At 39.7% G+C, this 11,994-nt stretch overlaps 1 protein-coding gene across 2 annotated transcripts; it reads right to left on the bottom strand.

Annotated features, from left to right (window-relative positions):
• Positions 1-504: 504 nt before the first annotated feature.
• Positions 505-11,986, bottom strand: LOC130547007 (protein shisa-2). 2 transcript variants are annotated; one of them, XM_057322629.1, is made up of 4 exons: positions 10,337-11,986; positions 10,096-10,249; positions 6,715-6,907; positions 505-2,972 (listed from the first exon to the last, which is right to left on the bottom strand). In XM_057322629.1, exons 2-4 carry the CDS (start codon positions 10,195-10,197, stop codon positions 2,392-2,394), a joined length of 876 nt encoding a protein of 291 aa, XP_057178612.1. In that variant the 5' UTR covers positions 10,198-10,249; positions 10,337-11,986; the 3' UTR covers positions 505-2,391. The 2 variants fall into 2 exon arrangements, with proteins under 2 accessions (XP_057178612.1, XP_057178611.1); XM_057322628.1 differs by lacking the exons at positions 10,096-10,249; positions 10,337-11,986 and having other exon boundaries at positions 506-2,972; positions 6,715-9,280.
• Positions 11,987-11,994: the final 8 nt, after the last annotated feature.

Consider the following 11,994-nt stretch of genomic DNA (forward strand, 5'->3'; position numbering starts at 1 on the left):
GGATTATAGTTAATTATTTTCTTCTAAATTGTATTTTTTATTATTTTATTTTTTCCCATACGAATTCGCCAAACTTTGTACTGCAATATTTGCATGTTATAAATAAAACACTAAGACCCGGTTTCACAGACACGTCTTATCTTAAGCCAGGACCATGCCTTAGTTGAATTAAGTTATTTATGTCACTTTTATAAAAATGCCTTAGAAGAATACATTACTGCTGTGCATCTTGAGACAAAACAATGGAACTGATATATTTTAAGATATTACTGGGCAAGTTGTATTCAGTTAAGACAGGTCACACGTTCATTTTAGTCTGGGACTAGCCTTAAGCCTGGTCTGTGAAACAGTTTATAAATGCACATCTCCGTGTACCCAAACCTTGCAGTATGAAAACTGCGCAAATTGTTGTGCACAAGGCCCCAGGTCTCAGTTACATCTTAAATGCTAAGAGTGATGAAAGTCAGAGCACTCAACCTGATCTGGAATCAGCCACCATGTGTAACAGGAGCGCTCTGGTTTAATTTAGTCATAGCAGTGGTGCAAACAGGTCCTGCATGTCTTCATTTGAGACTGGCCCACATACTGCTGACAGCAGCGCTCTCTTACAAACAAGCCCCGCACTTCACAGTTTCTAAAAACATTTATTATAAACTTAATATATTTCATATGTAAAAGCACCCTGTTTTTAAGGGGGAAAGGCACATTCAACCTCACATTCGGTTGTACCCACGCATTTGTATCATACACAGAAATTCAAATCTGTAGTGAGTAGTTTTTTAAAAGCTTAAATATTTTTGTCTATCCCAGTTCAACATGCAGCTATAAATAAGCCATCTGTATGTTGATTTTCCCGAAAAGTGTAAACAGTGTGGCTCTTTGGCGCTATCAAAACATTACTGTTTGTTTGTGTATCCCGACCAGCCAGACACAGCAATATTGGTTCACCCAATGTCTTAAGTTTGGAGGGGAGGTGACCATCTGTTTTCGTGAGTCTATTTGGTGACACTTGTGGCATGAAAATTTCAGTGGCATGAAACACATCTCAGCTAATACCTTTCCATCGCAACCTTAACTCTAAATAAAATAAAAAAAGATCTGGATCATTCTAATGGTGATGCATGCTTCATTTGAGGAACTCGACTTTTCATCCTCGCCAAACTGTCGTCTTTTTAAGGCGCTGAAAGAAACACTCCAAATTGAAATGTCCTGGAACCCTCTACTACTTCTTGAGTGTACCTAACGCTAACAGAGGGACCGGTGGCACACACACAGAGACTTAGTGAAGGAGAACAGTTGGCAGACAGTTTTTCCTGCGTAATGGACTCTGCCGCTTTTAGAAGGCTACACAAAGGAACACAGTTGACTCCACTTTCACACACACCCATCCTTTTCCTAAACATGTTTCAAACACAGCTCTTTCATATTTGTGTATTTTCTCTTTAAGGCTTTTGGAAATGAGTTTGGTTCCACAGAAAGAGTTTCCCGGTATGCGAGTGTGTGCGCCTGTGTTCACTTCATTACATTTGAAGCATTCGACGGGGAGCCAGAACTGCTTTTCCCATTAAAGCACCTGTAATTTCCATTACACACAACATACAACACTACACACATCCACATGTACTGCATCTCATAAAGCGACACACCTATACAGTCACGCACAGAGCACACATGTTCACTTTGGTTACACAATACTGCATATACACAAACGCTTCATTTACACCAGCACACGTTCATAGTGCATTACCATCAGCACGTCTCAAGGCACATTGCACATGTCTTTGACAGCCCTGAAATATTGTCAGGGGTTGGCCGTGTCCTTTATATCACAGAAACAACGTCCGGGTCTTATTTGTGTAGTAGTACGACACAATTGGGTAAGAATGCATGTGTATATTCAGCCTTTAAAGTGAAGGCAGTTTCACGAGTTCGCCTTAGCAAATAAATAAAACTGGATGGATGGTGTGCGTATTTGGCGCGCTGTCCGGGGAGAGGGCTCCAAGGTCGGTATTCTGGCCCGAACTCCGAGCGCTCCCCCCAGTGAAACGGGCTGATGGTGAGGAGTCGGGGTTGCTGTGAAAATGTAGAGAGAATGGAGGTATTTATAGAGCTTGCTCTCGAGCTAATAGGACGGGTGATGTGATCGCTGATGAGGAGTTGGCTGTGTAGATTATTTGCACGTGCTCCTCCTGAACTTTGTTTACGATGTGTTTTCTGCTTACTTTCGAAAAACACATTCCACCGAGCACCAACCAGCAGGCATGACACTCCATTGCTCTGAACTGATCCATTGTTTTGTGTTTCTCTTGTGACTTCCAATTTCAGCTGTTTTCCAACCATTGCTCATTGTGGCTATTATGCTCCTGTGTTCCAGCATCCCATAATACTCACTCACATGGTTACTGGAGGGTATTTTTGTTCGCCAGTTATGCTGGAGACGCTGGCCACACTAGTGGGTGGTGGGAATGGAGACTGCAAGGGTCGGTAGCCCACCTGAGCGGGATCCAGGAAAGCCGGGGCATGAGAAACCGGGTGGGCAAAGCCAATGTACTGAGGATGCAAGAACTGCCCCTGGTGAGGGAGAATCTGAGTCGCTTGTTGGCAATTCAGTACGGAGAAGTTGGTGGGCATGTTGACATAGACGCTGGCATCTGGGGGCAGGCAGCAAGAGGCCTGGGCGCGTAGCATGGGGGCAGGTGCGGGGCGGGGTGCGGAGGGAGGAGCTGAGGAGCTGGAGGAGGTGGCGGTGCTTGACTGGCGGGAGGAGGAACCTCGCGATGTGCCTGTGCTGGCCATCATAGGGATCGTCTCTAGAACACGGGCACTGCTGGACCCACCTCCTGACCCGCTGCCTGAAGAAGGTTCATGTTTGGGGCGTAGACAGCGACAGCAGCACACTGCAACCACAGAGCCCACCAATACAAACGCCACAAAGACTGAGCCAACGATGAGGAAGGGCACATAGATGGGTACTGCAGAGAAGAAGGAAAATTAGAACATGATACAAAAAAATGTGTATGTTTCAATATGTAGAATAATAAAAAAACTAGATTTTGACATTTCATTTCATATGATATTTTATAAAGGTCAGTGGTGTGTGCCCATATTGCCATCGAAGTGTTTTGTTGAGTGTTATTGATGTCATTTATGTCTACAAAAACACAAAAAGCATGTCAATCTGAAAATATCAATTGTGAATTTCCATAGCAATGGGCACTAATAAAGTTAGGGCTGTCAAACGATTAATCGTGATTAATTGCATCCAGAATAAAAGTTTGTGTTTACATAATATATGTCGGTGTACTGTGCATAATAATTTTGTATTTATGAACACATACACATAAATGCATATTTTTAAGAAAAATATTAAATATAACAATTCATAAACGTTGATATAGAATTTTAGTTATTGGTAAATATAAATCAATACATTTAAATATTTCCTAAATATATATACAAGTATGTGTATGTGTTTATAAATACAAAATTAATATGCACAGTACACAGACATATATTATGTAAACACAAACTTTTATTCTGGATGCGATTAATCGCGATTAATCGTTTGACAGCCCTAAAAGTAATACAATCTTTGTAATGTGAAGTATTCAGGCCATGCAGCTGTATTCAGTGCCATTGATACTAAAAAGCATAATATTACAATATGTGAATCTGACCCCCTAAAGACAAAAATAAGGAACACTGCTGCTTGGTAACATGGAGGACTTTGGGGAGTTTTGTTTGTGTGTGGCCCTTAAGCATTGTTTTCACATCTCATTTAAAAGCACTTATTCGTTTCAAATTCCAGTCTGCATCCAATGCACCTGTGCCTCCGAGGCCATAAGAAAGACGAGCACATCAGTGTTGTGACTTGAGCTCATTGTGACTTTCACACCTTTACGAAATAACAATAAACTAGTTTGTAGCCTAAAGCATTCCTGAACCTTGTTGTTGAATTGAAAAAATATGTCATGAAAGAAATCGATATGTGTGCAGTGGTACTGAGGCTCAAGTTTATTTGATGTTAATGATTTTATATCTTTAAAAGAGCACTCGCGGGATTAGGAGAAAGAAGGAATGAAAGACGAGATGTTGTCCCCAGGGGACCGGAGCCCCTCATTAACACGTATTAACACAGTTTTGATCTGTTTTAATCTGCTGCCACCAGTGGTGACCTCTCTGTCCTTTCTGCTTGATTGTTTGATGCAGATAACCCCCCCAAAAAAACATCCATAATAAAAGTGACCTTTATAGGTTAATAAGACATCTCTTCACCTGAGGGAAGTTTTCAGCATTTCCCTTTGTAGTGCCTGATCAGATCACCTCTATAATTGAGCTGAATCAAGTCATCCATAATAACCATGTAATATCGCTTTTGATTTTACTATAGGAGCTAAACAGACTCCGAGCCATAGCCTAAAAATACTGTTATTGTTAACATTTTATGATAACATTATTAAATCAAGGACACGATCGCTCAAGTAAAAATGTCAGGGGAGTCATTTTAACAGGAGCACTTTTATGCTTAGTTGTTACTGTAACAGTGGAATTCTTCAGTAAATGACCTGACTTTTGGCAAGCTTTGCCTGCATGCTTTGGGGATCAGTAGTTGTATTCACAGTTACAATGGTGGATGGAAAAAACAATAGTCAATCTGTTATACTACAGGTTGTTTCCACTGAATTATTATTCATGTGTGATAATTAGAAATTTTATAACGTTTTATTGTCTAATAAGATTGAATGTTTTTGGGACCTTTAAGTGTGTGCGTGTGGCTTTGTTTTTATATCCCGGTGGGGACCTAAACCTGAATGCACACCAACATATGGGGACTCGCGTCACCGTGGCACGGGCAAAAAAAAGCTTATAAATCGTATAAGAACAAGAAAAAATGCAAAAAGTTTAGGGGATTAGGGGTAGGGGATAAAATATACAGTTTGTACAGTATACAAATAATTACCTATGGACTGTCCCCACGGAGATAAAAAAAGAGACGTGTCTGTGTGTAGAGACCACTCTATAAACTAAAATGATTTCGAGTTTTTCTGAATTTGACTAATGTCTAGTACGCAACCAGTAAAAACTTCAGTCCAAATTCAGGACAAACTGGTCAAAATAATAAAAGAGGCGCAGTGTTTGCAGATCATGAAAACAAGTTCTTATTCCTGTTTGAACACCGTGTATATACATGTATTTTAGGATCAGTTCAATAATGAATATGATGAAATACGCCAGATTTTTTGTGTCTGTGCATTCTCTCAGTATTTCACGTTGCTGTTGGGTGACTTCATGTCATTCCTATGGTTTGTTTCTGTTGAAATTCAACAGTCAATGGGCTGGAATTGCACAATACATGCAGAAATGCTGTTCAAAGGCAAAACTGGAGTGGTCTCTTACTGCACATACTAATATGTAACATCATTTAAAAAAACAAAAAGAAAAAAAACAATGTAAATCTATAAACCTATTTTGGGCATTTGTATTTAGATAAAACATACTTGTTAAACTAACGCATAGATCTAGTAAATGTAACAGTAACACTAAAGTTCACTGTCAATGCAGAATGACAGCAAGTGTTGCCAGTGCGGACCCCTCTCGTGTCCTTAAAAGGTTTGGGCCCCTCCAACATAAGTTCACACCTGTTGCATTATTGTTCAAGTGGAGCCAAGTCTTCAACAGCCAGACAGGCTCTGTCAAACATACCGTAACAAACTACACGTTCCTTTTGCTTTATGCCTCATTAACTGTTTCAAAAGTTTCCTTTCAATGTTGCCTTTTCTGTTCGGTTTTATTAGGTTGTTACAATAACAAAGTTCAAAGACAGCTTTCTTTCGTTGTTTTTAGAACACCTACTTGAACAGCAAAGCTGTGGTAAAATATCTGTGAATACTATTTACAGTAGTTTAATATGAATCAAAAAGACTATAGTGTCATGGTGGGGAAAACACCTATACAAAAATATTATTTTACAGTTCAGGTAATGGAGAAGTAGGTGTCAAAATCTTATTGAAAGTTTTTTGTCTTTCCTAAATACAGCGGAAATCATGTTTTTTTATGAACAAGGCTGTCACCACATCGCACTGTAGATCCGGTGAAATCTGAACTTGATCCTCGTGGGGAACCGGACGACTGGGTCGCGCTCGCAGACATACAAACCGCGCGCGTGCGTTACTGCGAAGACAAACCGTAGCTATTTATAACCGAGCGCAGTACAATTGACCATCTGTGAGTGAATGGCCGGTGAGTTGCCAATTTAACTGCAGCTGTCAAACCCTGCACAGCAATGACATTTAACCCCTAATACTGCCTCTTAAAAATAAATTAGGGCAAGCGTTTGTGTAACCTCTGTCGGACACACGAAACTCAAAACCCAACTTCTTCTTAAATGGGTTTTTAAGCGCAAAACGCCCGAGGAACAAAACTTGCGCACATATACATTACTGCGCACTGTTTCTCCAAACGTTATTGAATTAAAGGATTTAAACTTTAAGCCGCTGTAGAATTCAATTAACGTTACACGGTAACTTTATAGGTGATTCGCTCATTTGTTTCATACAGAGGAAGTGTACATGTCTTGGACGAGATTTTGGCTTGTATTTAGTGTATTACAATGTGTTCGTGTGATTGAACACAAGACCTTTGTGTTGCTAATGATATTTCAATTGAGCTAGCACAGGAAATAAAAGACACTCGTGTAGAATACTGTAGTCTCACCCGCGCCTGAATTGTTGTTGTCCTTTTCTCCGGTGTTGGTATCTTGTGTCTGCTTATCATTATCACATGTTCCCTGGTCCAGTCGGGCTTCTGTGCTGGAACAGCAGTACCGGAGGTCGCATTTCCCGCAGCAGATGATGGTCCCTGCGCTGTCGTAGCGCTCCGGGCACTGAAAGCCGTCTCGCCAGGCGCCCTGAGAGTCGTGGAAACCGTGACAATATTCCCCACTCGCTTTCACGTTAATGATAGTTAAAAGAGTCAACACCACCGCGACGGCCATCGGGAATCCCGTGCATCCCCGCATGCTCTCTCGCGCGCTTCAAACACAACCTGCGTTACTTACTTGCTCTTTGTTTTAGATCTTTTGAGTGATCGAATCGGCGAATGTAACTAAGAAAAGGAGAAGAGGTGGCAAAAAGGAACCGAACTAACGACTTGAAAAATGTCATTGGACAGAGAAATTCCGAAGTTAATTCAATAGATCTGTCAGAATTGCTCCTGTCAAGTATCCACTGTTCGTCACCAAACTTCCAGTAGCTGCGTCTCAGACTTGGTAAGATGAAGACATATTAAAACTCATAAAGGCCACGTGAGGTGCGCGTTGCTGCAAACAAATCATACATTTACAACATCCCATATTCCCGTGAGAAGCCTGCAGGACAAACTTTGCATCAATCCAACTCTAAAGGGATTTCCTCCACTGCGGAAGAAAGGATGTCCATGTCGCCAGAAAATACACTTCTCAAATATCTTCCCCGGAGATATGAAGAAACCAACACTGACTTGATTTATAATCCATACACTCGATCCCGGAATGTTTTTTTTCCACGAAATCTTTTTTTCTAACCATTCAGGTAAGTTTTCAGATTTCAAACTCGTGACTTTTTAAAGGTTTTAGGAAGACTAGTTAACACCTGGTATCCAAATAGTTCAGACATACGCTGTCAATAGATCAGCAGTCCGTAGTTAGGATTCGGCATTAATAGACTGAGAGTGATCCCCTGACAACCCTCCTTCATCCTGAGGGTAGCAGCCCACCCGTCCGTCAGCGCATGCGCGCTTTAGTCTTCTGATTTCTTAATTCTCCGCCAGTTGCACAGGACAAACAAGTGTCATTGTATGTTTGCGGGAGACTCTTCACGTTTCAGAGATCGCTTATGCGCGATGGTGTTTAGTGCTGTCCGTGGGGATCCCCGAGGACAAAAGGCACGAAACCACGTATTGTGGTGCGTTTAGTTCGCCACTGGTGCACATCCATTAGAGACCTCCATTACGCCTAAAGATCCGTTGTTTGAATAACGGGCCACTATCAGGATGTGCTCACCGAGTATTTACAAAAGTAGAAAAGAACTAGTCATCAATGAATAACCACACAGACGTATTACGCGTTATCATTAGCCTATTTCCTAATCAGGCACATTAAGGCACTTACAATTTTCTTTAGATAAATCTATTCAAGTCCTACTTGGCTTCAAGCTCCACATAAAATTGTAGTGTAGTGCGAAATGGTTTGTCAATAAAACGAGTCGACAGTGCACTCTGCTGGTCAGTGGTCAGAATGGAGACCTTTTTTGCGTGTGGAGAATGTAGTAGACAAAACATACCGAATTTACGACACTGCGCAATAACAGGTATTTTACATTTTATTTTATTACCAAGACTCAGTGGATCTTTATTTTCAAATATGGTCAAGCGGCGCTTTCAAATGATCCTGATCAACGCTTGCTTGTTTTTGTTACTACAGCGCTGACGGAAACAAACCACCAGACATTTGAATCCGTCGGGTTTTGCATCAGTTTCAGATCAACTAAGTAATAAAGTGATACGATTTTGTGAGAAAGATCTAACTTGTGCGATCTAACCACTGTGTTTAGCAAGAATGTTGTGCAATGTGCATGGTTGATACAAAAGGCCTTTCCGAATTTAACATTTAATTAACGCGATGATTTGCTTTTAAAACGATACCGTTTTTCTGGTGAGGAAAATATTAGCCATATTCATTTGCACTATTGTATTAAAAGTCAAGCATACACGATGAAGGGAATTTAATAAAAACAAAATGCGAAGACATTTCTTGGTCGTTTGTGGTATTTCAGTCTCTTGAAACACTTTTTTCCGCAAGTAATTAAATGTGACTGGTGATCGTGTCATTAGCATTGTATGTGTCTTTCGGTCTTGATTGATGTCACTGCATCATAGCCCCCTGAGGCCTCAGTTCATTATCCGAAAAGAAATGATCATATTTGCCGGTGAACTACTATTATTGTAATATTTCTGATATATTCATATTATAGATTTGTAAAAGTATATTAAACAAAAGGGAACTGAATCAATAGAGAAAATGAAGCTAACTGATTAAATCTCTTGGATGGTGTGAGACTATCACCAGCACTGAAGCAAAATGACCTGCATCTGCACGAGTCAACAATCTTCAGTCACATTTATGCACATTACTTGAATGTGTAAGTGAAATGAAAAGGGTCGAACTCACTGTATTAGATACAGTACATGTATTACATGCAGGTGCCGAACTAAACTACGTTGTTCCTTAACACAGATGATTATGATGGGAAGACACCATTCCTTCACTACAGCTACAGCCAGGACGAGACCATGATTTGAAATGACATTTGGGCATCTGATAGCAATGATTTCAGTGTATAAAAGTCCGGGATGAACCTGACAACACATCATCAGAAAAGAGTGGAGCACTGTGATGGAGGAGCAGCCCGATGATGATCTTCGGCCACTACACTGACCTTCATGAGATTGAAGTGCTGGAACACCATTTCTTTATTATTCTTAAATTAAAAACAACACATACATGCTTAGGCCCACATGGATTTTATTTGAATTCTTTATGGATACTTGGAAGGTATCATTCATCTTTTAATAAAAGATGCAATAAAAGATGTTAGGTCAGTAAATAATGTTAGAAATAAGTGATATAGCGCTTACTCTATTCTTCTTTATATTGTCAAGGTTTTTAAGTTTTTGCTTTTAATTTGCATATATTCAACCGTTAAAGACTTTATACGACCTTGAAAGTTTATACATGGATGTATAAACTACATGGTTTAAATACAATAAAAATAACACAATAATCATATTTTCCTAATCTCTGTACCACGAGTTTTCTAAAAGAGAATGAACAAAAAATAAAATGTTCATTTATCAATTATACAGTAACTGCTTGTAAAATGTAACAAATATAGGCATTAAAAGCACAATCACGTTTACATTTCTCGACACATTTCAGTGGTTTACGAGTACAAATGTATTATGTCTCTAGTTACTTAATATCTCCATAGTTATGCATTAAATGAATCATTTCAAATGAACCAGCGCTAAAGCAGCATATAATCGAGTAATATCACTCACAGTTGATGCTCCTGCCCGGGCTCTCGGGTTTATACGACCTGATGGAACACAGTCACTGCTGGAGGCTGAAGCCAGGACCGTTTTCAACGACAGCACCCTCATGCCGGAAGAGAAATGGTAAAAACTGGTCTGTTGTGTTTTGGCCTATCGATCGCTGTTGGATTAACACAAAACATGACTAAGGTTTGCCATTAAGCCACTGTATTACATCTTTTGATATTTTACCAATAGATTGTCGTACTTTGTGAGGTTACCTAGTTATCCAGTCGATTATGGCCTGTGATTTAAATTCATTGTTAGCGCTGTGTTGTGTATATATACAGTATATAAAAACACAATAACGTTTTCATTTCTCAACTAATTTCAATACTTTACTACTGTGTGTACTTGCAGTGCTAAATGTTTTGGATAACAGAAAAAGCCATTTCCCCAATGAAAAACTATTTTTTAGATAATATGTAAATGAAATTATTTGACCTTGGGTGTTTTGTCGATGTGCTTATCAGCCACAGAGACACGCTGCTTTCACACATAAGGGACAGTTCACCCAAAAATGAAAATTCTGTCATCATGCATTTCCATAGAAAATAGCCTATTACTTATAAATTTTGATGTTTTTGAATGTAAAAACCACGCGAACGTCACAAGTATATCAGGCAACAGTATAAACAAAAAGGGCCAGTTCATGACACCTTTAAGAAACCGGGCAAATGAGTTTTGTTAATGAGTGAGATGGACTGTTGTGACAGTTTTAGTCGGTTTAGTTTTGTATTCTGTGTTCCTATTTTGACTGTGTTCCCTCATATAGTTTCCTGGTCACTGATTAGTTCGCACCTGTTTCTGTTCTCCCTAATTAAGTTCTCCATTGTATTTAAGCCCTGTGTTTGCCTGTGTTCATTGTCCGGTTTTAAGTTGATGTTATGTTTGGTTGTGGTTACTTTTGTGGGATTATCCTTCTATCTGGATTTACTATCAAAGCTCTACCTTTGGAATTTGTCTTCTTCGTCGTGCGCTTTGTACACACCATTCTGTGACAACTGTAGTGTGCTAGAAGTTCAGTTAAGTACACAAGAGCTGTAGGTGTTTGAAGAACTTTCTTGGTCATTCTTAGGGTTCGAGCGCGAAGCGCTAGAAACCTATTGTATTTGTTAAGATTTGTATTATTATTATTTTTATGCCGTAAAACTGATTGTACAGCCCAAACCGTAAGTCATAGAGACTTGGTCAGATGGTAGCCCTCAATTTGGGGAGAGGTTATCAAAGTATGATTCCTATTGGCTCATAGGGAGCGCTACAGCGATGATAAACGTGTTTGCGCTCGTAACTCCTAAACCGCTTGTCGCACACCCAAGTGTTTGGTATCCTTGGAATCCTTGACTCAAGACGAATAAAGTTTATCTCTGATTTCATTTCCGGCATTAACATTTTTCCACTAATTACCATTTTGTGCAAATTGTAAATAATTATCGAAAAGAAGTTGAAATTTCGATTCAGTCGCTAGGCGGCGCTAAAAATCCTGAAGTGGGAGGAGCTTATTTCACATAAATCACAATAACTCGTGAACAGTTTGAGATATATTCACGGGGCTTGGAATATGTGTACAAGCTCACTCCGAGGTCACGATAAAAAAAATGTGGCGTTTGTCCACTAAGTGGTGCTATAATAGGAATAAATTCGAAAATGGCTAGAACTTCGCAACTGTTTGATAAATACATTCAGACAGAGAGATTCAGAGACAGACAGAGAGATGACAGATACATGTTAAAATTGTCATTAGTAACACAGTAATTTATAACGGGGCTGATTTTCAATATGTGCAGTAAATGTGCAAATGATGTTACCGACCATACCTGTCATTTTCCTGGATTTGGGGAAACAGATGCCAAGAAAGCTAAATCA

Source organism: Triplophysa rosa, linkage group LG23 (genome assembly GCF_024868665.1).
Source record: "Triplophysa rosa linkage group LG23, Trosa_1v2, whole genome shotgun sequence".
Lineage (NCBI taxonomy): Eukaryota > Metazoa > Chordata > Actinopteri > Cypriniformes > Nemacheilidae > Triplophysa > Triplophysa rosa.